Source organism: Polypterus senegalus, chromosome 18 (genome assembly GCF_016835505.1).
Source record: "Polypterus senegalus isolate Bchr_013 chromosome 18, ASM1683550v1, whole genome shotgun sequence".
NCBI classification, from domain to species: Eukaryota; Metazoa; Chordata; class Cladistia; order Polypteriformes; family Polypteridae; genus Polypterus; species Polypterus senegalus.
Genome location: NC_053171.1, coordinates 9398994 through 9425619, shown reverse-complemented (window position 1 = coordinate 9425619; position 26626 = coordinate 9398994). Strand labels below are relative to the sequence as shown.

The 26626-nt window shown below is 37.7% G+C and overlaps 1 protein-coding gene across 2 annotated transcripts in view; it reads right to left on the bottom strand.

Moving 5' to 3' along the window:
- Positions 1-358: 358 nt before the first annotated feature.
- LOC120518957 (Fc receptor-like protein 5) overlaps positions 359-26626 on the bottom strand; it is a 62501-nt gene continuing 36233 nt past the window's right edge. Inside the window, exons 7-17 of one of the 2 annotated variants that reach the window (XM_039741994.1) lie at positions 22678-22959; positions 19988-20254; positions 17948-17971; positions 16912-17010; positions 16467-16497; positions 15166-15239; positions 9528-9587; positions 5650-5724; positions 5126-5188; positions 1710-1771; positions 359-1354 (exon numbers count right to left, since the gene is read on the bottom strand). In XM_039741994.1, the coding sequence (XP_039597928.1) occupies positions 1349-1354; positions 1710-1771; positions 5126-5188; positions 5650-5724; positions 9528-9587; positions 15166-15239; positions 16467-16497; positions 16912-17010; positions 17948-17971; positions 19988-20254; positions 22678-22959 (1043 nt within the window). In that variant the 3' untranslated portion in view covers positions 359-1348. The remainder of the gene's footprint in view (positions 1355-1709; positions 1772-5125; positions 5189-5649; positions 5725-9527; positions 9588-15165; positions 15240-16466; positions 16498-16911; positions 17011-17947; positions 17972-19987; positions 20255-22677; positions 22960-26626) is intronic. The other variant, XM_039741995.1, reaches the window with a different exon arrangement.

The following is a 26626-nucleotide window of genomic DNA, read 5'->3' as shown; positions in this document are numbered from 1 at the left end:
ATGAGCGTGAGGCTTGGACTGAGTGTGGAAGTTTCACTGGGGAAAGGAAGACTTGCTGTCTTACTCACTCCATGCCACCTACTTTAAAAACTGAAAAAGCCTCTTTGTTTTGTATTTGCAAGAAAGAAACAAATATAGTTTTAGGCTTTAATTATGTGAGATGTTATTTCTTGTACATCTGAATAGCAGTAACAACATAGCATGGCTAATGTCATCATCAGTTCAGGAATACATGAGTGGCACATTATAAACAAAATAAGAGAACAGAAAACAAAGTCCAAAAACAGAATAAAAAATACCATTGATAATAATAATAATGATAATAAGTTGCATTTATAGAGCGCCTTTCACAAACCCAAGGTCGCTTTACATACAGAAGACAAAAGTTCATAGAAGAGGAATGTTTTCAGTTGAGATTTAAAGATACAGTAAGAGGAGCAATCTTGGAGAGGCTATTAAAGAGGACTTCATATCAGGACTTTCTTTTAAAAATTTGGAGAGTTATACTCACTACTCTTCAGCCATTCTCAGCTCCTTTGTTACGTGAGCACAATAATAGCCATTAATGTTTGGATATGTAATTTAGGAGCAATAATGCCAAAAAACCCTTAGGAGATAAAGGGTTTTTTGTTCTCTTTCCCCTATCCTATTTACTGTTTTTGAAAATTATTTTAAGATTTTGTGTAGGCCAAAAGCCTTTTTCTTGAGATTGGAGTAAGGCTTATTTTTTAGTAAGGAAGCCTTGGATAGCCTAGAGGCCTAGACTTTGGAAGAAAAGCTTGCTTTTTGAATTTGTGCAACCCACCAGATACTAAACAGGCTATCTGTGTGCCTTCTAACTATATCACAGTAAAAAAGTCAAATTTGTGGAGAAGTTTGAAATCAGAATGTTCATAGCTTGCTTTGGTAAGTCATTTCTTAAGGAGGAGGAGAATATTATCGGGAAAATAGAATTTAATTTTCAAGCTAGCCACAGTATATAATAAGAAAAGGACAATGAAGACCTGGATAGCTGCACCAGGATGATTTACTATATTTAGCTTTGCATAGGCAGAGATCTTCAATAGAAGGTGTGTGGATTAGAGTAGCGCATCAGTTTCAAGACGTAATCACTTGTGTTCCTTTGAACAGGTCTGTGCTCATCCAGTGTTCTTTGCATTATTCCTTTTTCCATATTGAATGCTTGAATACACCATGATAGCAACACCACAAAACCAGACCTTCATACAGATAGCAACAGACCAGCTTGGATTACCAGAAATAGAAGACAAGCAGAGGTGTGTCAGCTGAAGACATCTGAGGTCACTGCGGCTTTCTTCGCAGATGCGACACCACAAACCACAATGTGTTACTTCTGCCAACCAAAACACAGAGAGAGATAATATCAGACACCGTGACCAAGAGAAGGAAATGGGTTGTTGTGGTGAATGAAAGTTGTTATTTAACTGAGTGATTTAATGTTTATTGAGCAAGTAGAGTGGGAGCTCACTTTAGTTCTGGAGCTCTGTTTAATTCACAAAGTCTAAAAGCCTTCATATTGTTTATCCTCATATTTGTAAAACAGAAACAACGGCTGAGATTAATGTTGTCTACCAACTGATTATTACTAAGAAGTTCTACCTCACTTTCCTGTGAAATGTTGGTCTGTTCTAGTAGTTAAAGAAGTAATAGGAGTTCTTTATGGTTGACCAAATACTAAAGTCAGTTACCTTGTCTTTTCTTGAGGGAACGGAAGCATAAAGAGAACTTGGATCAGCTTCCACGGAGGCACCTGAAAAATGTATGTGTTTATCAGTAACTAGCAAAACACCCGCGCTTTGCAGCGGCGAAGTACTGCCTTAAAAATTTTATTAAGATGAAAATTAAACCTTTTTAAACTGAGGGAAAATATACCAATAATTATTTGTTAAGGATTTCTTTGTATACCACATTGTCAGTTCGGCCCTCTGGTTATAATATGACCAAGCTGTACGCTGAGCTTACTCTTGAGCATGCAACGTACAGTTGGCCATGTGAACAGTAATCTTGTTTCAGATCTCACAGCTTGGATTGCTGCTGTCATAATCAGTTTGAGTTTCATGGTTTGTTTCAATTACGACAGTATTTGCAGGACTTGTGTTGAAGTGACATTCGGCATCTGTCAATCGTTGTAAGCATACAACCGGTTTCATCGATAACTTCACATCCAGCTTTTGAGAGTTTAAACATTCATAAACATCAAAGTGTCCACTACTAAAATTGTCACCTGTCAATCTAAGATGTTTAAGAGGCATTGGCAGTTGTTGACAGGTGTAAATTTTTGGCCATTTCGGTACACTTGAAAGCGACAACTGAACAATTCAGCGGCAGCCATCAACTCACATGCAGGACCACAGGTGAAAGGCTTAAGCATGTCACTCTTCTAGTGCTCCTGTGTAGTATAATTATCTCCTGTACGTCATCAGTCCACACCTTGAATCTGCCCCAGTCATTCAATACATAAGACACAATGTTCCTCCGGATATCAAGAGTGAGCCTGATATGGCCGTGCAATATGTAACAAAGATAATGGAAAAGGCAGGTGCCATCTCCGGGCATGGAAACCACTCGGTAAGTGACAGTTCTTTGATCGATGGTGATCACCTCGATAGACATGTTAATGGGGGTACGGTTGGAACGATAAAGGAAATGGGTACCTGAACAATGTAAAGTAAGTCTAAAATACCTAAACAATAACTATAATCGTAATAAATGAACAATAAAACAGCGGAGAAGCTGTGGATTAAATAAAAAGGCTGCAGTTATCAGCAGGGAGACGTGAATCCCGCGGCGAAGCAAGGAAGGGAATGGAGCGACGGATGGCCTTATATAGGCAGGCAGCCAACAACGTGGGAGGCGTTGGGATGGGGGACCAAATTTTTTAAAGATGGGCCTATAAGTAACAAAGACCATTGGAAAGTTCAATATGGCGGCCAACAGTGGCATCATACCACCGAAATAAGTACATACATCGGTTTCAGTTAGCGCAGGGAAGCCGCCTACCAAATTTCGTGAAGATGGGGCCATAAATAAGAAGGTTCAACATGGCAAACGTTGTCAACCTTTATGACCGTTACACGTAGAATTTCGAAATGAAACCTGCCTAACTTTTGTAAGTAAGCTGTAAGGAATGATCCTGCCAAATTTCAGCCTTCTACCTACACGGGAAGTTGGAGAATTAGTGATGAGTGAGTCAGCCAGTGAGGGCTTGGCCTTTTATTAGTATAGATCACTGTTTCAGAGTTCACTGGCTGTGTTATTGAAGGCTGGTATGATGTTGTGCTCATCACCAGTGTGTAATGTGGCCACACAGAGAGGTACGCATGAATACCCTGAACTGCAGCTTCATTAGGTCATCTCATCGGCTAACCTCTTTCACATACACAGTTTGACAAATTCCTGAGTTAATCATTCTATGAATACTCGTATACTGGAATTTTGTTCATCACACAGACTGGGACAACTGGATGACTTCTCAGGTGGACAGCATTCACTCATGAAAGTCTCCTCACAGTGAAGGAGCAGAGATACTGAAAGGTATGGAAAAGCCCTGTGACCACCGACTGTGGAGTTGTGTCTCACTGTAAAAGAAAATATGTTGTTCAGCAGCAATGGTCAAGTTTGCCTTCACATTATTTATGTATTTTAATTGTTCTTTAGCATTTGACTGATTTGGAAGGCTGTTAAAAGCTTATTTTCCACAAGTTGGTAGATAACAGCAGCTGTGGCTGCTGCTAACAGTACTCAACCATTTTGTCCTACACTTACAAGGACAATTACCAGAATTTATAGGTATATTCCAAATTGTCAGTTTTACAAAATAACTAAACAACAGTGAAATAATTGATTTTCTTAAATATCTTGTTTCATTTATATAAAGGTCAGCATAAACAGATGAGGACATTGTCTAAGCTTTATCTAGAACTCTTCTTTCATCAACTTCTGACTTTTGAGTTGTCTTGAAGCTATAAGGATTATATGTTGTGCTGATGTTTTCATATGAAAATGCTTATTGAGAGAGGACTATTGCCCAAGAAATATCCAGCTAATGGTGATTTAGTGGTTGTGAACAGATAAATAATGATGGAGGAACACAAATACATGATGCTATATAGTTTTAAATATATCACATTATTGAATGCATGCTAATTCAGAATGACAAAGTCAGTCTTGTTAATGATAAACCAAGAACTGGAATGGTGTCAAGGGGTTATTTTGCTGTATTTTGTCAAAGTCTTTTCATATGACTAGAGTAACATCTGAATGCCATATGTCGTAAAGTAGCCATTTGCCTTTTGTATATCAGTACATTAGAATTTTGGTCTTATTTGGCTGGGGAACAAAAAAATCACCTCCCATGAGTCCCTGCAGTTGCTTTGATTGGACACCTGCTAAGGGTGCAGGGACTGCTGGGGACAAGAAGGCCAGCAAGAGATTTTAAAGGAAGCCAGTTATATAGAGAAAAGGGTTGTTCTGTGTCTAGAATTGCCCGTCTGTTTTGTCTTCTTGTTCATTGCCTTTGGATTATTGTTCTTGTCCTGGTTTATCTTCTGTTCATGTGTATGACCTGTCTGGTGTCTGCCTGCTGCATGAGGACTGAATTGGATTGATCATCGACCTTCAGAGATGGAGCGCTCCTGATCCCATCATTCCTCATCATCAGGATATACCGGTAGGACCGTTCTTTACATTGATTTACAGCGAGCTAATCTCTGGATTATCCATTCTCTATCATTTCACTACATTGGTTGCCGTTTCCTATGGATTTTGTTATGGACTACATCGTGTTTTGTTTTTGTTAGTTGTTTGTTGTTGATAAATTCGTGTTTATTGTGTATCCGACAGAAAGGGAACTGGGGTGGGATTGTTTTGGTTTGTGTAGTGAGATTTAATTTATTATTATTTAATATATTGGTGAATTTCTGTTTTATTTCCGTGTGCTTCTTTGTCTATGTGAATGAGTGTGTGTGAATCGGACCAAGGCTGGGGCGTTCCTGGGGTCCTCACCAAAAAAAAAAAAAAAAAAATCACTGTCAACAGGTGGTGTGAATCTTAGCTGGGTTTTTTAGACCTCTACATGGCAGTGTCCCCACCCACTCTGTCTCACCTGTGGAATTCTTCAATTTGATATCAGAGTACAGGACTCCTGTGGACTCTTCAGGCATTTTCTCTATCAAGGTAAAAACAATCAGAATAATGTGTTTACAGGCAAAAACGTTAATGTTATTAAGGAGTTACAAACATAATTAATGAACAGAAAATCACACAGAATCACATTTGCACACATTAAATGGATAATTACAGAACTTTGAATATTGGCAGTATGATTGGCAAGGGGAGAGAGTTAGCTGGAGAATGATACTAAAGATAGAGCTGCCAGGCAAGAGGAAAAGAGGAAGGCCTAAGAGAAGGTTTATGGATGTGTTGAGAGAGAACATGCAGGTGATGGGTGTCACAGAGCAAGATGTAGAGGACAGAAGGATATAGAAAAAAATAATCCACTGTGGCAACCCCTAACGGAAGCAGCTGAAAGAAGAAGAAGAAATGGGTAATTACAAAAGAGTAATATTTTACAGGAAATCTTGAAAAAGTAAATCAGCTTATTAAGCTGTTGAATTGAAGTAGACCCACCTCGCTTCTTCATTAATTTCCCTTTTACAAGATTTGAATAAACAACATCAACGTTGAACTCTAAGGCAGAATCACCTAAAAAATAATAATACCAAAAATAGCCACTTTATAGTTCATATCAAAAACTAAGTATGAAAGTAGGCTGGAAACACCAAATTTATAGTGTTAGATTTCATGGACTATATCATAGATAAGGTATAATAAAACTCTAGGTGTCACAATGCGTAATTAGACTACTGTAAATACTGAGTGGTCACTTCATTAGGTTCTCCTGCCCTTGGCAGATAATCAGCCAGCCACTTTTACTCATATGATGTCTGAAAATTCCTGAGTTGACCACCCCTTGGGGTGACCTGTTAATCTCCTAAATCAATAACGTTCACTCATGAACCTTCATACAAGGTAAGGTGTAGATTTTCTGAATTACGTGTAAAATGTCTGCAACCCCTGTTGCTTTTTTTTTTATTTTTTTGAGTCTAGAAATATGTTGGTGAGCAGCCATTAAATTTCTGTGGTTGTACTTAAATCACATAGACATTTATGAGACATAGCCCAGCCAGAAATTAAGCAAAACATTTCTAAACATACTTTATATGCTACTGCATCATTAATGATTCAGGAAGCTATTTGATCATCAACTACCATCAGATGGAGACCCACCTAGCATTTAAACTCCAGCATTGCTTTATAGCCTCCAAGGTTAGCTGGTGGTAGAAAACAGGATCTGTCAAGCAGGTGGGCACATGGCCGTCTGGTGTCAACTACACTCAACTGTTTCCTCCTCCACTTGGATGGATGGCAGCTTCTTTATTTTAGGCCTTGTCCAATTTACAGAAACATTCTGCATTGATAATCACAAAACTTAAACAAAACTATTGAGTGAACTGTAAGAACTTGTTATAACTCGTTCAAACTAAATTCACTGCTATCCATATGCTTTTGAGAGCTGATGTAAATTTTCAATTCATAATTAATTCTGCAGTTCATTGTTTGCCTTTTTGTGTTTAAATCCATTTAGGTTATTTTCAATCAAGTGTAGACATTTTGTTAAGCTGTCCCATAGGATTGAAAAATGAGAAAACAGATCTATTTCTATCTTTTTGGTTTTTCCTAGAGAATAATGAGATCAGAAAGAAACACAATGGAGAAGTGTTATTTTCTCTCCTGCTCCTTAGATTTTTCTGCAGAAATAAAATAACGGCAGTATTCTCACAAGTGTCTGTCTCTTCTTGAGTTCCAGAAGAGATCTCGGCAAAGTCACACAATGGGATCATATTTTCCAAGTAGTGTCTTGACATTTTTTTGCAATTAAAAGTGTACTCTGTAATTTTAGGTGAAATATACAGAGAGTTGTTTGTCGCAATAAAACACTTTACTATGACGACAATGCTGTAGCTCTTGCTACTGATTAATACTATTAGTTGTTCTAATTCATATTGCTGTGCTACAATTAGATCAAACTCATTCTAGAAGAAAAGGCAAATAGTGTGGCATAGTGGTTAAGACTTTGGATGTCAAACCCTGAGGTTGTGGGTTCAAATCCCATGAGGAACACCACTGTGTGACCATAAGCACGTCACTTAATCTACCTGTGCTTCAACTGGGAATACAAAAGCAATGTAACCAATCATATCTCAAATGTTGTAAGTCACCTTGGATAAAGACATCAGTCCAATAATAAGACTAGAAAGAGATCTCACAAAACATAGCATGCTTTTCAATCCAAATATTCCATTTTGACTTATTTTACCGTATGTCTTCTTTCTCTCTAAAGCTCTTTCTGCTAAGGAACTTTAGGAGAAACCTCAGTGACAAAGTTGATTCTTAAATGAATCATAAATGAGAATCTCTTAAGTCTAATGAGCCATCAAAAATCAATATTTGAGCAGTAAAATGGTCCTATGGGCTGTATGACATGCATTATGCTGTTCATGTGTGACGTTGCCTATTTTGCCAGTTTTGACTTTTGTGGCAGTTGCAAACCTAAAGATGCAATGGAAATGGAGGTGATAGGTGAGAACATTCCTCATCTACAAGAAACAGGAAAGATTGGCTTTTAGGGAATGGCAGGGGCCAGGCTTCTTGTGTTGTGCATTTTCTGTTAAAAATCACTAAATGGTGCATCTTTATGTGTCTTTTCACAAAAAATATTCAGCATGTTTTTAAATGAATTGCTCTTCTCCACGATAAAGAGGGAAGACAAAACACAGCGTTCTACTATAAGCTTGATGAATTAAAATATATTAAATTGACACATAGAATATGCGACCAGCCATAATCATCAAACCATTCTGTAGTCAGAAAACTACTTTTGTGTTTTATTTGTTTGTGGCTTCTTCCACATTGCCAGGGATGCCAGGAATTATATGACATGTGACATCACAAGTCAACTGGTATAAAAGTCAGTATTAGATCTTTCCAGATTGTTTGAGACTGCGGATACAATCAAAACCAATCATGAGTTGCATGTACAATACTTTGGATTTGAATTTAAGATTTCATTTCTGCCTTTGGTGCTAGGTTTCTCTTGCTTTCTGGTATCGACTTTGGCATGGTTATTACAACATATATATGTCTACTGGTCTCTTTCTACTTTGTCTGTGTTGTGTACCTTTTCTATCCTCTTGGTACAATAACTTTTTCTCTTTTTTGTCTTTTAGATGTACTTTAAAGTGAAAATCTAGAATAGCTATGTGTAAAAAATATATCACAGTCTACAAGGAAACACGATGAGCTACATTCAAAGTAACAGCTACATAAGCTACATTACAGGGAACAAAACAGTGACTGAACATCCATCCAACTGAACATCCATTTTCTAAACCAAAGCAGGGCCAGAGGGTGGCAGAAGCCTATCCCAGCAATCATTGGGCACAAGGCAGGAACAACAGCTGGACAGGACACCAGCCCACCACAGAGTGATGTGAGTTGAGCCAGATGGAGTTTCACATAAACACATACGATTGCAACCGCTAAGATTAGAAGTCACACCAATAAATGAGTGTTTGCCAAGAGTAACAAAACAGGGTTCTGGACCAGTAAGGCATCAGAAGGTTTTAACTGTCTCATAGGCCTATAATATATAAGCAGAAATAGACAGTTCATGCCGTGCGGTGGGCTGGCGCCCTGCCCGGGGTTTGTTTCCTGCCTTGCGCCCTGTGTTGGCTGGGATTGGCACCAGCAGACCCCCGTGACCCTGTAGTTAGGATATAGCGGGTTGGATCATGAATGGATGGAAGGATAGACAGTTCATTATTTTTATCATTTGGGTTGTACTAGGTGCAAAATTTTCAACTTTACCTTTCAACATAACATGTTATGCAATATTATAAGAGCTTACTTGCATGTAATTACAAATGCATTGGGTTTTTGTATCTTCTGAAGTTTTCTTTCTTGTGATTTAAAACAATTAACAACAGACACTACTTTATTAATGGTAAATATTATGCATTTTTATTTGCATTTGTTTTTCAGTTTTACTTAAGTTTAAGACAAAAATAATCATTACGCGTCTTAGTTTTTGCTTTGGTTTGAGTTCCTTTGAATACACGATTTAAACGTTTTTGGATGTTTTTAGCTTTTGGTTTTGGCATGCAGTCATTATTGTTAAAGGTTTTCCTACTTTTTCTGTCTTTAGACTTGGATGTAAGAATGAGCAGAATACAAATGGAGCACTGCGATGAAGGAAAAGGCTCAGTATAGTGAAGGTACAGTGACTGATAAATTAATAAGGACAATAAAAACCTTGATGGATGTTAACATCAGAATTCAACCCTGCAGGGCTGCTGTTGATAAGAGGCAGGCCTGTTTAAAAAAGAAATAAGAAAGCTGTGAAAATCAGCGGTTTATGTAGAACATTGCCAAGTGGTGACACTCACCTTTGTTTCTGCCCTTAGGAGGATCCACCAACTCAGAGTACAGCATGTCTGGGTTTTCCTCTGTAAAATGTACAAAAGCAGAAGGTTACAGTTTGTTTTATTTAAATTTCTACCGTTGTTGTCAATATTTAGCTTTCTTCTATTTATTTTTATATTGTGGTTAATTTTAGTTTAAATGATTACTCTTTAAATTATTCATGAGGTTTACTTTTGACACATTCCACCTGGTTTACCTTTCCAATTTCATTTCACATCAACACGATAACTAGCCTCATGTTTATGGTTAGTGAGGGGCAAATGCACTTCTTTATTGTTTAAAAAAAATTAAAAATGTAAAAGTGGTAAACTTTTTTTTGTTTTCCTCCTTTCCACTATCAACTCTCCATATGGTAGAAATAACATTAACGAACAAACACTGTTAGGATCTTTTTATTTTAAATAGTTTTTGTTAAGTATGAATTTTATATTTACAGCTACCTCTCCAGAAAATATAGAAAAATCTATTCTTGAAATTGGTAATCTCTACGTATTAGAAAAGTATTATAAGCACATGAGAAAAGTAAATACTATATTTCATTAAGCATTAAGATGTAAGAGTTAGGATTAAAAAGACTTATGCTTAGTTATTTTTTTATCACAGTAATCCCTCCTCGATTGCGGGGGTTGCGTTCCAGAACCCCCCGCGATTGGTGAAAATCCGCAAAGTAGAAACCATATGTTTGTATGATTATTTTTATATATTTTAAGCCCTTAGAAACTCTCCCACACTGTTTATAAATATTCTCTGCACAGTTATACAGTAAACCCTTGTTTATCGTGGTTAATCCGCTCCAGACAGATAAATGAATTTCCACGAAGTAGGATTCTTTATTTATAAATCTTTATTTATAAATATTTTCGAGTTAGAGCATAGAAAACCTGTTTACGACTTTCTAAATACGTTTTTTTTTAACATTATTAGAGCCCTCTAGACATGAAATAACACCCTTTAGTCAAAATTTTAAACTGTGCTCCATGACAAGAGAGAGATGACAGTTCTTTCTCACCATTAAAAGAATGCAAACATATCTTCCTCTTCAAGGTGCGCGTCAGGAGCGGAGAATGTCAGAGAGAGAGAGAGTAAAGTAAACAAGCAAAAATCAATAGGGCTGTTGGGCTTTTAAGTATGAGCACCACGATAAAGCCGCCGCAATGAAGGGATCAATGTGAAGGTAGTCTTTTCAGCATTTTTTAGAGGAGCGCCCGTATCTTCTAAGCAAACAGCCTCTGTGCAAACAGCCCCTCTGCTCACACCCCCTCCGTCAGGCGCAGAGAAAAGCAAACAATCAAAAATCAATACGGGCTGTTAGAGCTTTGAAATGTGTAAAGCACCGCGCAGGAAGCATATCGTATATCATTGAGGAGTTTTATTTAATATATAATACGTGCTCTGATTAGGTAGCTTCTCAGCCATCCGCCAATAGCGTCCCTTGTATGAAATCAACTGGGCAAACAAACTGAGGAAGCATGTAGCATAAATTAAAAGACCCATTGTCCACAGAAATCTGCGAACCAGCGAAAAATCCGTGATATATATTTAGATATGCTTACATTTAAAATCCGCTATAGAGTGAAGCCGCGAAAGTCGAAGCGCGATATAGCGAGGGATCACTGTATTCTGTGTGAGCTAGAAACCACCAATAGTTCATAAGCCAAAGGTTAGATGTGCAGGAAAGCTGGAAAAAGATGGGCTCCTCGTTAACTTTTTGGCTGTTAATAATGGCAGCAAGCACCAAACTAGTAGGAAGTAAGGATAGGCCTTGTCAGACAGACATGATGGACAGATAGGGGTTTGACACCCCCTCAGCTGAGAAATAATGGTGGAATCAATTAGGGGCAGTACTAGAGCAGGAGAATGTTAGGAGTCAGATGAGGATGAATAATGTCTTGTGTGGTAAGAACTGTAATAAATGTATGACTGCTCGCTCTTCTCATCAGAAGTGAGTCTGTATGTGTGCCGTACAATAAATCTCGATTCTGCTGCCTCTCCTTAGACTCCAAGTGTCTTTTTTAGGGCTAAGGGTGCAAGCGCCAGCCAGCTTTAACAATTTGTGAATATGACGTTCCTTTTTTTGGTTATTCATGAGTTGGCCATGAATAAATAAATAGGAATATTTTTGGAGCTTGTCAAAATATCATGGAAACTTGCAGATAACACATAAACTAAATATAAACAATACTAAAAATAATTTGAATCTCATAAAATCATATAATATATGAATATTAGTGATATTTAAGATCCATTAGTGCAAGTGCATACTCATTAATATTAAAAGTTATTATTGGTAAAAGAAAAAAAGAACTATGTAATCTACGAGAGCTACCTTCTGCCTTTACTATTCCCTTACTTATTCGGCAGCAGATCTGGACAACTCCTCCGAGCTGATTTTGCTCTCTGCCCTTACATTCTCTCACTCGCTTCTACCAGAGCCCCTCGTAGCGCTCTAGCCATCCTAATCAGCTCTCACCTGTCTTGAGCTGGAACTTATTGCTCGCTTCTCGGTTTCTTTTTTTCTCAATTTCTTTTTCTCATTTCTTACCTGCCCCTTTCCTTTTTACCCCAGCTGAAGGCATGCACTCTCCACACCTCTACACAGAAATCAACTCATTAAGGCAAGTGTGCCAGTTAACCCGTGAAAAGAGCTGTACACTTGCAGTAATTATTGTTCAGCCAAGGTTTCAACCCAGTCTCCAGTGTATTTTCATTTAATGTAACCCTTTAGTTGTTTTTACCTATTTTTTAAATGTGTTTCTTTTGTTATGCTAGTTATGTAGAATGAAGTGCAGCGTTTCACACCATTGACCATTCTATTTTACAGCACATACTACAAAATGATGTTGGGCTCACAGGCACTGTGCTCGTCTGGTTTAGTTCTTATTTATCAAATTGATTCCAGTATGTACAGAAATGCGCTGACAGTACTCCATCATTATACACAGAAGTGAGATATGGTGTCCTGCAGGGCTGTACTGGGACATTTACTGTTTTCACTTTATATACTTCCACTGGGATCTATCATTAGAAAACTTCATGTTAATTTTAACTCGTATGAAGATGACACCCAGTTATACTTTTCTTTTAGATCAAATGAAGTTTCTCCAATGTTGTCTTTAATTAGTTGTGTTAGTGAATTAAAGGAGTGGGTGGTTCAGAACTACTTGTCTTTAAACACCGATAAAACAGATGTTAATTATTAGAGGTAATGATACTGATCACAACGATATTTTGTCAACATTTAACTCGGTTGGAATCGCCATTAATTTTACAGAATCAACTTGCAATCTAGGAGTTATCTTTGACTCTTGCATGTCATTTAAAGTACACATTACAAAGCTGTCCAAATCATGTTTCTACCATCTACAAAAATGTTGGGAAATTATGGTGCTTTCTAAATAAACAGGATCCTGAGAAATTAATTAATGCATTTATTTCTAGTAGAATTGACTACTGCAATGTGGTGTACAATGGATGTTCAAATTGTTCTTTATACAGCTTCTAGTTAATCCAAAACGCTGCTGCAAGAAAATACAAACACATAACTCCAGTTCTTAAATCCTTACACCTGCTCCAAGTTAAGTTTAGGGCAGATTTCAAAATCCTCCTTTTAACATATAAAGCCTTCAATAGCCAAGGTCTGGCTTTCTTATCTGAACTTATCATGACTTACAAACCAGAACACACATTAAGATTTAAAGATGCCGGTCTGCTTATGATTCCAAGGATTAATAAAATAACAGTGGGAGGTTGAGCTTTTAGATACAGGGCCCCAAAACTGTGGAATGGCCTGCCTGCTACTATAAGAGATGCCCCTTCAGTCTCTGCTTTCAGATCCCGGCTGAAAACTCACTTCTTCAGTTTAGCACACCCTGACTAGAGCTGCTGATTAACTGTACAGACTGCAACTCTGTTCTCAGTCATTAGCACTAAAACAGAAGTAATGTGATAGTTATAATTTTTGTACTAATCCTCACCTATTCTGTTTCTCTTCTCGGTACTCAAATGTGGCACTTGGTACCACTGCCCATCTGCCAAGTTATTTTGCCTGCCTAAAGTAAAGTCATCTCTGATGGAGGATTGCATGAATCATCAGGTAGAGGGGTCCTTTTATTGGATTGGGTCGCCCAGCGCTGACTCAGCTGTGGAATGGTAGTTTTTCCTTCTCTTCTTAGAGAGCCAAGGCTGGGGGCTGTCAAAAGGCAGGGTCTGTTAAAGCCTCTTGTGGTACTTCTTGTGTGATTTTGGGCTATAGAAAAATAAATTGTATTGTATTGTATTATGCACCTTTTGAGCATTGTATGTTAAACCCCTTCATCTGATCAAATTAGGATTTACTTAGCACTCTTTAATGGCCAGCAGTATATGACCGGGCTGCTTTGACATTGTTGTTCTTCTCTTGAGTTAAGCTCTTTTTTAGGTCATTTAAGTTTTTCTGGTTATTGGACCTTGCCCTCATTTAAAGGTACTATGTTTAAGATTACAGATTTGGATTTGTTTGCTTTTTTTCTCAGCTGTTTTGATTTTTATTCTTATGTACTCTTAAGTAAACCTTTATTTATGAAATGCACTTTGTTTTGTTAGTTTAGACCAGTCATTTGATGGTTTTTCCTCTCTCCCATACCTGTGTAATCAAATATAAAAGCCATCAACACTTTTTGGGCTTGTGTAGGCTGTGGTGCCCACGTCTAGAGACTGGACAGTTGTTCATTTTATTAGAAGGCCTCTTTTGGAGGGCTGACTCCTACTGCTAAAGACAAAGCAGTGGCAGATGGGAAATCACCCAGGATGGCATCTTGCCATGGGCTGTACAGAATGCCTGAACCAAATAAAATCAATATGGTGATTACAGCCTAAGCTAATCAGTCCATTAGGGGCACCATTTATGAATGGTGATGAGCGCACAGTCTGGACACAAAGTGGAACACATTCTGTAAAGTCCTTGTTATGTAAGCAGAAGGGTGGCAATTATGTAACTAATGGAGTGCACACTCCAGTTTAACTTTAGAGCTTTGCACTTTGGACACCAAGGAGGAACCCCACTCATCCATTGTCGAAGTCTAAAACTAACTACCTCGCTTTGGATACTGAGGTCTGCTGCTGCCCCTCCTTTCAAAGGACTCCAGATGGGCTTTAACTAGCAATGAAGCAAATTTTCAGCTTTTGAGTTTTTGAGAACACAGATTAAAATAGCTGTCAGTAGAGAAACTTTCAAGGTATTTTGGGAAACAGCAGGTGCCTGATTGCAGAAGACAGTTGGAATTTCAAAAGCAAAAGAAAAAGAATAAAGCTTTAAGGACTTGATAGGGAAGGGGTTGAAACGTGGGAGCTCATTCTTCAATGATCAAACAGGCCAAAAGTTAATGTGAAGACTATTCTGTTTTAAGGGTGTTTGAGGATTCAGGGATTTAGATCATCTTATTTGACAAATGCCACATTTATAAACCTAGGCAAGAATTAGCTCTGTACAAATAAACAGTCAAAGGTCATATTAAAATAATTAAAATAAAATAAAGTAAAATTCTTTAAGAATACGTATTCATGAGTATAATAAAAATCCACAATTATATTTGAAAATCAATAAACTGATGGACGCTCTCCCACCTTCCTTATTCAATGGATCCATTTGGTTAGCTCCTCCACTGGAGGTTATCACATCCTCTCCTTTCTCTTTTCTTCTGTAAGAAACACAAATCATAAAACTGCATGCTGACTAAAGCTAACATTTATGTATAATACACAGAGGACAGGGGAAGGCTGTGTCTGCCATCTGCACTGTGGGCTGAAGTGTGCATCTGACCACTAGGGGTCACTGTAGCAAAGCCCATGAGTTTCTGCTTCTTTGTAGCATCTCTATTGTTTCTGTTTTCTTTTGTTTTTCTTTTTTTACCTTTTTTATTTGATAGACTAACACATGTACCAATCTGCGACTTCTCTTTATGACCCAAGAAGTGTTGTGTGTGTGTAAATGGAGCTTGAAAAGTAACAGAACATTCACCAACCTCAAGGATAGGCTGACAGTCCTTCCATGGCTCACTTCTACACTCACCTACCAGGCTAATTTAGAATCTCCAATCAACCTAAACTGCATCAGGATGGCAGACTGGAATTTTACAGAGAAAAAAACACCCAAACATAAAAATTATAAGCAAAATGCATACAGGCAACAAGGCAAGGGTGTAATTTAAAGCCAGGACAATGAATTTGTGAGGAAGCAGCAGTGTGCTTCAGAATCAACAGAAATTCATTTTCATTTCCTTGCACAAAAAATTGAAAACTGTATTCGTAGCAATTAAGATGAGAAAGAAAAATGAAATAAAGTACATGTATTTTAGTAACCTTCTAGAATCAGGAAATACTGCAACAATGTTGTGCATACAAAAGGAAACTCAATTATAATCCCTTGTCGAATCTGGGGTCCTCCAGTCACCAGTCAGGGTGTTTAAACCTCACCATAATGGCAGCATTGGGTCCAGTGTGCAGGCAGACCATGCAGTGTCTAGAGAAGTATGTTTTACTTTCGATATTTCCGGCATTTATGAAAGCTATTTTTAAATGTGTAGCTTATTTCACTTTTGCACTTACACTTAGATTTTCCATTGCTGTGCGTATTTGTTTTTACACCATTGTTTGTTCCTTCGTATATAGTTTTAAACCTGGCTTGTCCTAAACTCTGTGTCTCCCTATTCCCAAGTTTACACAATCCCTGACCAATCTACTCAGGGTTCTACACAACATATTGGTGCCTGTTAAGTTCAGATGTAACTTATTTCGACAGAACAAGCCCCATCTGTTCCAAAAGAGGTCCCAATGCCCCCAACATCTTTTTATGTTCAATCAGATAGGACTAATATGTTGGTCCCTTATGATATAAAGTCATATTTGTAGTTATCAGAAAGACTCACCCAGTCTTTGAACTTCTAATGCTTGGTAAACCTGCAACAGCAAAAAAAAAAAAAATAAATAAATAAAAAATGAAAATGTCTTCATTGTACATGAGTGATACTTTACTATTAATGAGCACACTAAATATGGACATCCAAAGAGGTCAGATCTCTGACAAATGCACCTTGGGAAGTGATGAAGCCAATCTCTGTCTTCTCTTCTTTTAGTATCGCCTATAATCTTCTCCTACTTTTATATTTCAAGCTACTGACCTAAATGCCTTTCCATATCCCTGACCCCCTTGATGTTCTTACCACCCAAACAAGTTTTCGCTGACACAGTTTGCCCCATTTTTTCACTCTCTTTCTCCTGCACTCAAGTGGAATGCTGGCTTGCTGGACAATTTGAGTAATTTAGCGCAATCAGTGACCCGCAGTTCAGTGCAACTCACCAATGTCCACTCACCTCGAGTCCTGTGGTATGCAAACATCAGCAGCAGCAGCACAAGTATTAGAAAAACCAGACCGAGTCCAACGCTGAGATGAACAATTGTAAGAGTGGACTCTGGGGAGAGGAAAAGACACAAAGTCATCATGACGTGAATAATATTCTGGGCACTGTTTGTGGTGTAAATTCAGCATTTGATGCACAATAACATTTAACATTTACTGTACTTATTTAGCTTATGGTTTTATCTAAGGTAATTACTCTGGATACTTTAGTTTTCCCCTAAACATATGCATGATACAATAACTGTCAAGTCCAAATTGCTTCTGTACATTTTTCTGTGTATGTGATTGAGTTCAAAAGCACTGTATTATGGGAAATGCACCTTTCCTGTTTATATTGTACACAGAGTTTCCCGCATTTAGATATTAATAATAACTTTAGCAAAAAACACATACAATTGACATGTGGATTATGCAACAAGAGCTACACAAGGATTTTATTTTTCTTTTTCCATGCTTGTTTTCACGTTGTTTGCTCTTGGCCAGTGTTGGTTACCACTGGGTCCTACTCTATAAGAATCATTTTAGATTTTTTTCATCACGAAAACATGAGATTAAAACTTTTTTTCAACCACCTCTCCAAACTACATGGGGTAAGTAACATATAAAATAACTTCATTTTTGGGTCTTCTTTTAAGTCCAAGTTCATTAACAGTATTCAAGTTTAACATTGAGAAGAGATAAGCAAAGAAGATGAGTGTGAGTGGCAAAAGATGTGAAGGCATAAAAACATGGACGTCACCATGCACCCCATGCCCACACACCCCCCAGGCTAAGAAGACATACCCCAGTTGTTGCTCACAGGACTCCCTCCATAAAACAACCTTCTAAAGGCAGTAATACCAACCCCTTCCACATCTAATGCCCAACTCTGATTTAAATGAAAGACACCAGAGAAGACAGAAATAAAAAGTCTCAGTCACCCTCAATGTTACAAGAGAACTGGAATGAATACCCATTTGAAGGCCAAAGCAAGACCCCTCACCACCTACCTTGTTTGCCAGCACCAGGAAAAGCTGAAAACACAAAGAAACAGAAAGAAGCCCATTAATAACAACCTGAAAATCATTAATAACAGGCGACGGAACAAAATATAAAAAACAATGTGGGAGAACTTCAGGCTGGCATGGTCAGAAAAAGGTGGTAGACCATAAACTGAGGAGGTTGGCATACAAGCGACTGAGCGACCACCATTCTGACCACAATAATGAAGAAATGAAAATGATGAAGTCTTGAATCAAATGAATAGGCAATGCCTTCCAGAACGTACAAATGTGTTATAAAAAAGTATAAAATCTGAAGATATGTTACTAATTCAGTTTAATGTCTAGTAGTTTGTCATACATTATACACATCACAAACTCTTTGATATTCCATCCTCGTCAAATGTCTAACAGATTACACAATAAATAACATTAAAAGGTACTTGTTATTTCAGGCTTTTTGCACAAATGGCAGATTACAAACTTCTAATTTTCTTTGTGGCATCACCTCTTTGGACAGACACGCTGATTATCTGTAATTTTAACAGCATTTTAAAACAAGGATTTGTTACCTTTAGATTAGGCCATTTCTTAAAAAAAAATTATTGAATTTATTAAAAGTAACATTCCATATAAGCAAGTCAAGCTGGACAAAACTAAGTTCAAATCAAATCAAATCCCGCCCATGAGAAAGAGAGGCAGGCCAACAGATAAAGTAAAACTTCAAGAGTAGGAAAAGAAATTAAAAGGAAAATCCTTTCCCTAATTTAGATGCTTATTCTAAAATGTTCTTGATCAGGTCCTGCCAGGTTTTAAACAAGTTTTGCACAGATCCTTTAAGTGAGAATTTTATTTTTTCTAATTTCAAATAGTGTATAACATCAGTTTCCCACTGAATTAAAAGAGAAGAGTTAGGATTCTTCCAGTTGAACAAGGTAAATCTACCTGCCAATAGTGTAGTAAAGGCCATTACAGTTTGTTTGTCCTTCTCCACTTTAAACACATCTGGGAGCCCACCAAAGGGACTGTGACCCCAAGGCTGTCTGAAAGGTAGAATGATGTTCATTTGGTGCAAATCCAAAACATGTGGCCCAATGAGGCTGGAGCTCGATTGCAACGTTCGCATTTTGGATCTTGCACTGGAAACATTTTAGACAGTTTTAAACAAGACAAAGATGTGCTCGATAAAAGATTTTAAGTTGAATAATTGTATGCTTTGCATATATGGAGCTCAAGTGAACTCTGTGCATGGCTGCCTTCCTCTCCATTTCTAAAATATTGAAAAAGAGATCCTTTTCCCACTGTACCCTGAGATCTTTGAAAGGGAAGGACTTTAAAATGTTTTTATATATTACAGAAATGCTGTCTGAGTCCTCAAGACTGATCAATATTTCTTCCGGAAGAGAAGTAGGTGGGAGGTGAGGGAAACTGGGGGGATTCTGTTTAGCAAAGTTTCTAATTTGGAGCTAGTGAAAGAAATATGTTGCTGAAAAGTTAAATGTGGAGTGTAATTGTGACATTTCAATAATTAGATTTTAAAAGTACTTGTTATAACAGAATGAATGTTGTTTTTGTAATTAAGCAATGGAAACATAACAAAAACAAACAAATAATATTTTGTATTTAAATTGTGGAGAAATCTTTGTCTAAATAAGAGTGTTAATTGAGTCCACATAAACAGGGCCAACCTTTAAGATCTGGTTAAAAAAAAACATCTATCAATACTTTCAGGTACAAATCATACATGACTACGTATTAAATCTAATATTAGTTACATAAGTAAAATTTAACATTAACACAAAGCACAACAAAATTACTGTAGGCGGAACTTCTGCGTAAATCTGGAGCTAACAAAGGGGATTATTGGGTGAACCTAAAGCTTAGAGAGCCCTAGCAGAACTTACAGAATCTGATAATGTGAAGAAGAACGACAAGAAATTATTTCTCATTTTTTCATTGTGATTTAAAAATAAGACAGACTTTATAATCTACACTGTTTTTTGTCGTGTATGTAAGTTGAGACCCGCCATGTTAGATGTTTTTTCCTACCTTGCAATTCAATCTCAATCTCATTGCTGTAAGTTTGTCTTCTTCCTGAAGATTCTACAGCACACATGTAGCTCCCAGTGTGGTTTTTATCAGTCTGATTGATGCTAAACACTGCAGAGTCACTGCTGCTCTTCACAGTCTCGTTGTTTCTTAGGAAGTTGAAGATGAGTGTTGAGCTCATTTTCCCTTCCCATGTGCAGGTCAAGTTAATGGAGTCTCCCACCTTCACAGAAGTGCCAGGAGAAGCTGACAAAGTCACATACATAGCTGAAGAGAGAACATGAACAGAATTAGTGAGAGAAAAGAAGAGGAAGGCCAAGGGAGGATCGACTGGTGAAGATCTTCAGTCATTCAAGTGTAGTTGACAAAAGCACAGAGCAAAGAAGTAAAATGGAGAATAAAAGGAGATCTTGTGCTGCCTTACAGTGTAAAGCTGTTGGTATTGATCTTGCAGGACAAGTTTTAAAAAAGCTACCAATTCAAAAGAAAACAAATATCAGAAAAGTTTATTTATTTTTGTACTGATTTTAGCATTTCTTAGGTAGCTTATTGTTTTGTATCTTTTAAACATATTTCATTTCCATTCAACTTAATTACCTAGAAAGGCGTGTCAAGCAGACTGTGGTTTTATCCTTGATCTGATTATTTTGCGTCATTTTTTTTCCAGTTTCATTGACATGATAAGTGTGGACTATGATTTGCAGTAGACACTACAGCTTTGGTTTATACCCAGGACTCAAAAACAGGATTAAAAGAGTTTATTAAATTGACAAAAGAAAATCAAAACTAATTTTCGTTCTCTCTATCCAGTGGAGCAATATATCATACACAACACTCAGTCTGCTATTTTCATTTCCTTCTCTACATTTTCTTCTTCTTTTGGTTGCTCTCATTTAGGGGTCACCACAGCAGATCATCCATCTCCATCTATCTCTGTCTTTTACGTCATTTTCTGACACACTGACTGCCTTCATGTCCTCCCTCACCACATCCGTAAACCTCCTCCAACATGGACTCCAACATGGCTCTGGGCACATTGGAGGGGTTATGTCTCTAAAGTGTCTCAAAAGGGAGACTGTGGCTGAGCATAGGATTGTGTTAAATATTCAAGACAGCGACGCTCATCACAATCAGTGGCAGACACTGTGATGAGTTTGATCTTTCAATTATTCCTTTTACCAGACAGCCATTTAACAAAGTCTTATTATTGGTTATGTGGCAGGAAAGACAGATGAGAATGGACAGAACTTCTTAAGGGGCTTATTATGAGCCTTCATATAAAACCAGCAGCCTTTGTCAAATGCATATTGAAGAGAGTACATACTGCAAAGTTAAATCGTATTTTGATGGTGTTTTTCCTAATAAGGACTGTTACAAAGAGGTTATTAAATCACTGAACATTCCACTCTTTTACTTTCCAAACACAAATACTTTCAGAAGAGGCAAATAATGATTCTTGATAAATAACAAGTATTAATCTTCAATTAAATAACAAAACTCACATTATTTTCTAAGAGTTGCAAATCATTTTCCACTTCCTGGAGTAGCAATGCAATTCATGGTCAGAAGGAGCAGAAGATGGGCTATTGGCACAATGTGGTGCTCATTTCATTTATTTTAAAAATAATCTGTGATTTTCCCAATAAAAAGACTGAAAGCAGACCCACAGCCTGTCGTGCTTCTGCTCAAGTGTCTCTGTTGCGTTATATGTGAATGTGTGTGTGGCCATCTTTATATTTTTATCTTCTATAAACTTACCAAATGTGTAAAAATACAAACACATTTTCTATGTCCATGTCATATTCAATCCTACGTGTGTCTCCTTCATCACTCTGCCATTAATAATGAAGATTTCACTGTTTATGTCACTTGTGGTCTCACTGCTCATTCTCACAGAATTAAAGCTCCTCAGGCTGATTACAGTGAGAAATATTAAAAGGATCAAAGAGTGTGTGTGTGTGTGTGTGAGGTATGCCATAATCAGTGAAATATATAGCATCCTCTACTGGAGAAATCTGGAACTGCATTTGGTTGGAGGTTAATGTGTGGGTTTTCTGAAGTATGGAGTAAAAAAGAAGCCTCTAATAAGAAAAAGAAGCAAATATGAAAACTGAACCAGATCATATTTAAAATCTGAATACTCTAATACGTTTAAACAGCTGAAAACTTTGAAAGGGATACCTCAAACTATGATGACCGAGTTATTGGGAATTAAAGAACAAAATGCTGAGGAGTGAAAAAGTCTAATAATTAAAAGACAAAGAGTAAAAAGACAGATACATCTGAAGAAATTAAAAATGACAATCTGGTGAAGAGAACAAAGAATAAAGAAATTAGAAAACTCAATATCCTGACTTAATCTGATAACTGCAATGAAATGAAGCAGGAGTCCCTCAAATCCTAAAAGCCTCCACAGATACCTTCTTTTTCTGACAAAGATTCACGTTTTAAGCAACTGACTACCACTGTGACTCCACTCCATTGTTTTTTATGTCTCACTATTCATTTAGAAAATGTGAAGCTGGGTGCTGCAAGCTGGACATTAAAGTATGGCGCTGTAATAAATTCCTCAATGTGAAGTACTGGGTACCTCAGGTGAAGAAATGGCGTCATTACACAGAGAAGGAAGTGTCATCAGTCAGCAGACAGAGAGAGACTCGGACCTGAAGAGGAGACTTCTGCTCACTTACCTATTACAGTCAACTGCACTCTGTCACTTTGTTTCTTCACAGTCTCCTTCCATTTTTCCTTCACGTCACACCAATATTTTCCAGTTTGGTTCTGGTGAGCTGACTCGACTGTGAACTCATTCTGTTGAGTTTCTTCACTCAAAGGTGTCTCATCTTCGTAGAATTTATATGTCAGTTGTATCCCTGTCACTTCACTCTTAGACAGACACCTCAGGGTCACAGTGTCCCCTTCCCACACTGTGGCACTGGGCAGGACACTCAGAGTGGGTTTACTAAAGCGCTCTGTGGGAGCAAAAAGAAGTGAATGACAAAAAACTGGATCTGGAACTAAGCAAAGTGTGAAAACTGAATGTTTAAGTGTCAAAAGGCCATTTTTATGATACAAAACAAATTAACTGCTGGACAGGTCTGGGCTCAGAGGTTTGCTGTACTTTGCATTTAGAAAATGCCACAAAAAACTGTGTTTAAATGTTCAAGATATAACAAATTCTAAATAACAGTTCCAGGCTTTTATACACTCAATGAGGTGCACACTTTTAAAGATTTCTGTATCCATGTTCACCACATCAGGGGTTTCTTCCATAAACTACCCTTTTAAAAATGATGAAGCTCAGTTCATTTTAATTTCACGTGTTAGGAATGTAAATGATACGTTTGGTTGAGGTGAACGGCTACCCTTGGCCTCTGGTTCAGTTCCTAGCTGATGTGCCTTTTGTGTATAAAGTTTAAATGTTTCTCCAGTGTTTGTATGTTTTACTTTTCCAGTGCAACCAGCTGGCATCAGGTCAGTGTGTGCTACTGGGAGTCCTCCTGTCATGGACTGGCCTGATTTCTTTCTCTGTCTTGCACCCTAAATTTTAACACGGGCTTTGACTCTCTTCATCTCTGGACTGGAGAAGTGGAGAACAGAAAATGAATGAATGAAGAAATGTACTCTCATTTGCTGACATTCTTTATGATTAAGTAAAACATGTCACATTCTATTAGGAAAAGGATGTCATCTTGGAGATTGTGATCCATAAGCTTGTTTTGTGTGAGGTGGTGGTGGTAAAGACTAAAGTTCAGGGAGACGTAGAGTGAATTTGAAAAAGGCAAAGTTTAAGAAAGAAGAAAAAAGATAAACACAAATGGAATATTCATAGGAATACAAGAATAGATCCTTGAGAGACCCCACAGGTAAGAGGGGCAGAGGAAATGGAGAAATTGCCGAGGTGAATGAAAAGCTTCTGCCTGTGAGATGTGACCTGAACCATTCTAAAGCAGTTCTTTGAATACCACATACTGTAAAACGGGCGAAAGGATGTCACGATCAATTGTATCAAATGCTACAGTTATGTTTAAAAACAACAAGATGGCGCTATCCCTACAGTCACTTATTAATAAAATTGAATTTAGATCCCTTTGAAGTGCTTACTTTGTGCTGTGGTGTCTTAATACCAGACTGAAATACTTCCAAAATGCCATTTTCTTTTAAAAAATGTTTGTAGTTGTAGAAAAACAACCTTCTCCAGTATTTTTGAAAGAATATGCAACTTGCAGATGGGACTGAACTTTGAAAATTCTGTGAAATTGAGATTTTTTTTTATTAATGGCTGCACCACAGCATGCTGAAGGTAGGCTGGGATGAACCAGTCTCAAAACAGCTGTTTTTAATGTCCAGAACGCTAGGCCCAAACACTTCAAAAACATATTTAACAAGATGAGAGGGAACAATAAGAAGCTGTGGATTTAAGGTGACTAATTACTTCTGCAAAAACAGGGAGAGAAACAGACTCAAAGTGGTGAATAACAGCCAAGCATTTAGGAGGGACAGAAGGGTTATTAACAGAGGGTGTGATGTGGGATGTAATGTCTACAATTTGTAGCGGTGCTACTGGGGAATGAAACATTATTTCAGTGGCTCGGTTTGGTCATCTGCTGAGGGTTCAGGGGCTGCTGGGGACAGGGAGGTGGTGTGAGATTTAAAAGGGGGTCAGTTCTACAGAAGAGAAGACGTCTTTTCTGTTTGCCTTCCCGTTTTACTACCTGTGGATTCTTTTTTTGTCCTGGATCGTCTCCTGTTTGGGTGTATAGACTGTCTGGTGTCTTCCTGCTGCATGAGGACTGTCTGAGGATTTGTTGTCGTCCTGTCAAGAAAGGAGCGATCCTGATCCCATTCACACGTCATCATCTCAACAGGAAATTTGGTAGGACTGACCTTTACATTCACATACAGTGAGCTGTTCTCTGAACTATCTACCTCCATAATTTAATTTCATCAGTTGCCGTTTTCATGGACTTCATTGTGTGTGGTTTTTGTTAGTAATTTGTTATTGTTGAATTTGTGTTTACTGTATAATCGCCAGAAGGGAACTGGGGTGGGATAATTGTAGTTTGCATACATTTCGTTTAGTATTGCTTAATACAGTCTTCTATTTCTGTTTTATTACTAGGTGTTTATTTTTTATAGTTTCTGTGAGGGAGTGTGTGTGAGTTGGGCCAAGGCTGGGTGCGTTCCTGGGATCCCCACCAAAAAAATAAATAAATCCAATCCTATCGACGGTATGAATTTTAGCTGGGGTTTTAGTCCACTAAACTGAACTAAAACTCAGGGAAAATCCTCACAGACTGTTGATGTCATGTCAGGACACGTAGGAACAGACGGGTTAAGAGGAGTGTTTATATTATTAAATTAAGCTCTAGGTTTGTGACAATTATTTGAAATATATGAAAAAATACTTTATCCTAGTAGATTTCATAGCTTTCTGATAATCAGATAAATTATCCCTTAAAATATCAAGGGACACTTGAAGCTCGCCTTTTTTCACATATGCTCTGCTCGCCTGTACCGACTGAGGGAATGAATGGCATCATTTAAACACAGTTTACCAAGAGTATAAAATGCTACAAGTATCATTGAACAAAATGACCAGACAATCAGGGATCACCTGAGGTGGGAAAACCCCACAGTGTCCTTAAATCCCACGGAGGACTTGCTGGGAGTGGTGGAGTTTATTGTGTTCCTACAAATGTCGACCATTTGGCAGGGTAAGGAAGCCTCAGTTATAGCAGGCATGTGATCAGAAAAGCAAGTATCACCAATTTCACTGTAACAGACAAGTAAACCATGTGATAAAATGAGATCCAATGTATGTCCGTGTGTTCGGCCTCTCAACAGACTGAAAAAGAAGTAAAGAATGAATGAGGTTTAAAGTGTCTGTAACCAAAGGTTTACTTGGACAGCACACATACATGTTAAATCCCCAAAAATGAACAGTCAATCATATTTTTTTTTATTCCTGAAAGAAATTGCTGTTAAAAATTATCAAATGATATATTATAAATTATTAGAACAATTGTGGGTTCCACCCTAGCTGTAAAACAAGGCAACTGGTATTTTCCCTTGAACAAATATTTCAGAGGTCACAGGTGTCTACCAATCCTTTCAATAAGTGTTTTATGGACTTGGTGACTCCCTCTAAGTATCCTGTAATGGTAGGATGATCATGAGACTAACCCACAACCCAGCAAGGACTTCTGTCTCAGATGAAGCCATTCATTTGCTGGTCAGCCTACTTCTCCATTATAAGCTACAGCCACAAATCACAGCATTGACTTTAAGAATGGGACTTTGGGTTGAAGAAAACAAAATGAGGTTCTTGAGCTGGTTTCTTGAGGAAACTCACCTTTATAAAGTTAGTCAATTGACAATACCTGATGACCTTGGAGCAGAACTGTTGCTCTTTTGGAACAAGAGGAGAAAGATAAAGTAGTTTAGGCAAATGGTCAGGATATCCCTGGGCATCCAGAAATGACCCTGGGCACATTGGAGGGGTTATGTCTCTAAATGTCTCAAAAGAGAGACTGTGGCTGAGTGTAGGATGGAGTTAAATATTCAAGACAGTGACACTCATCACAATCAGTGAAGGATAGTGAGGTGAGGTTTGGCCTTCTAATTCTATCTTTTACA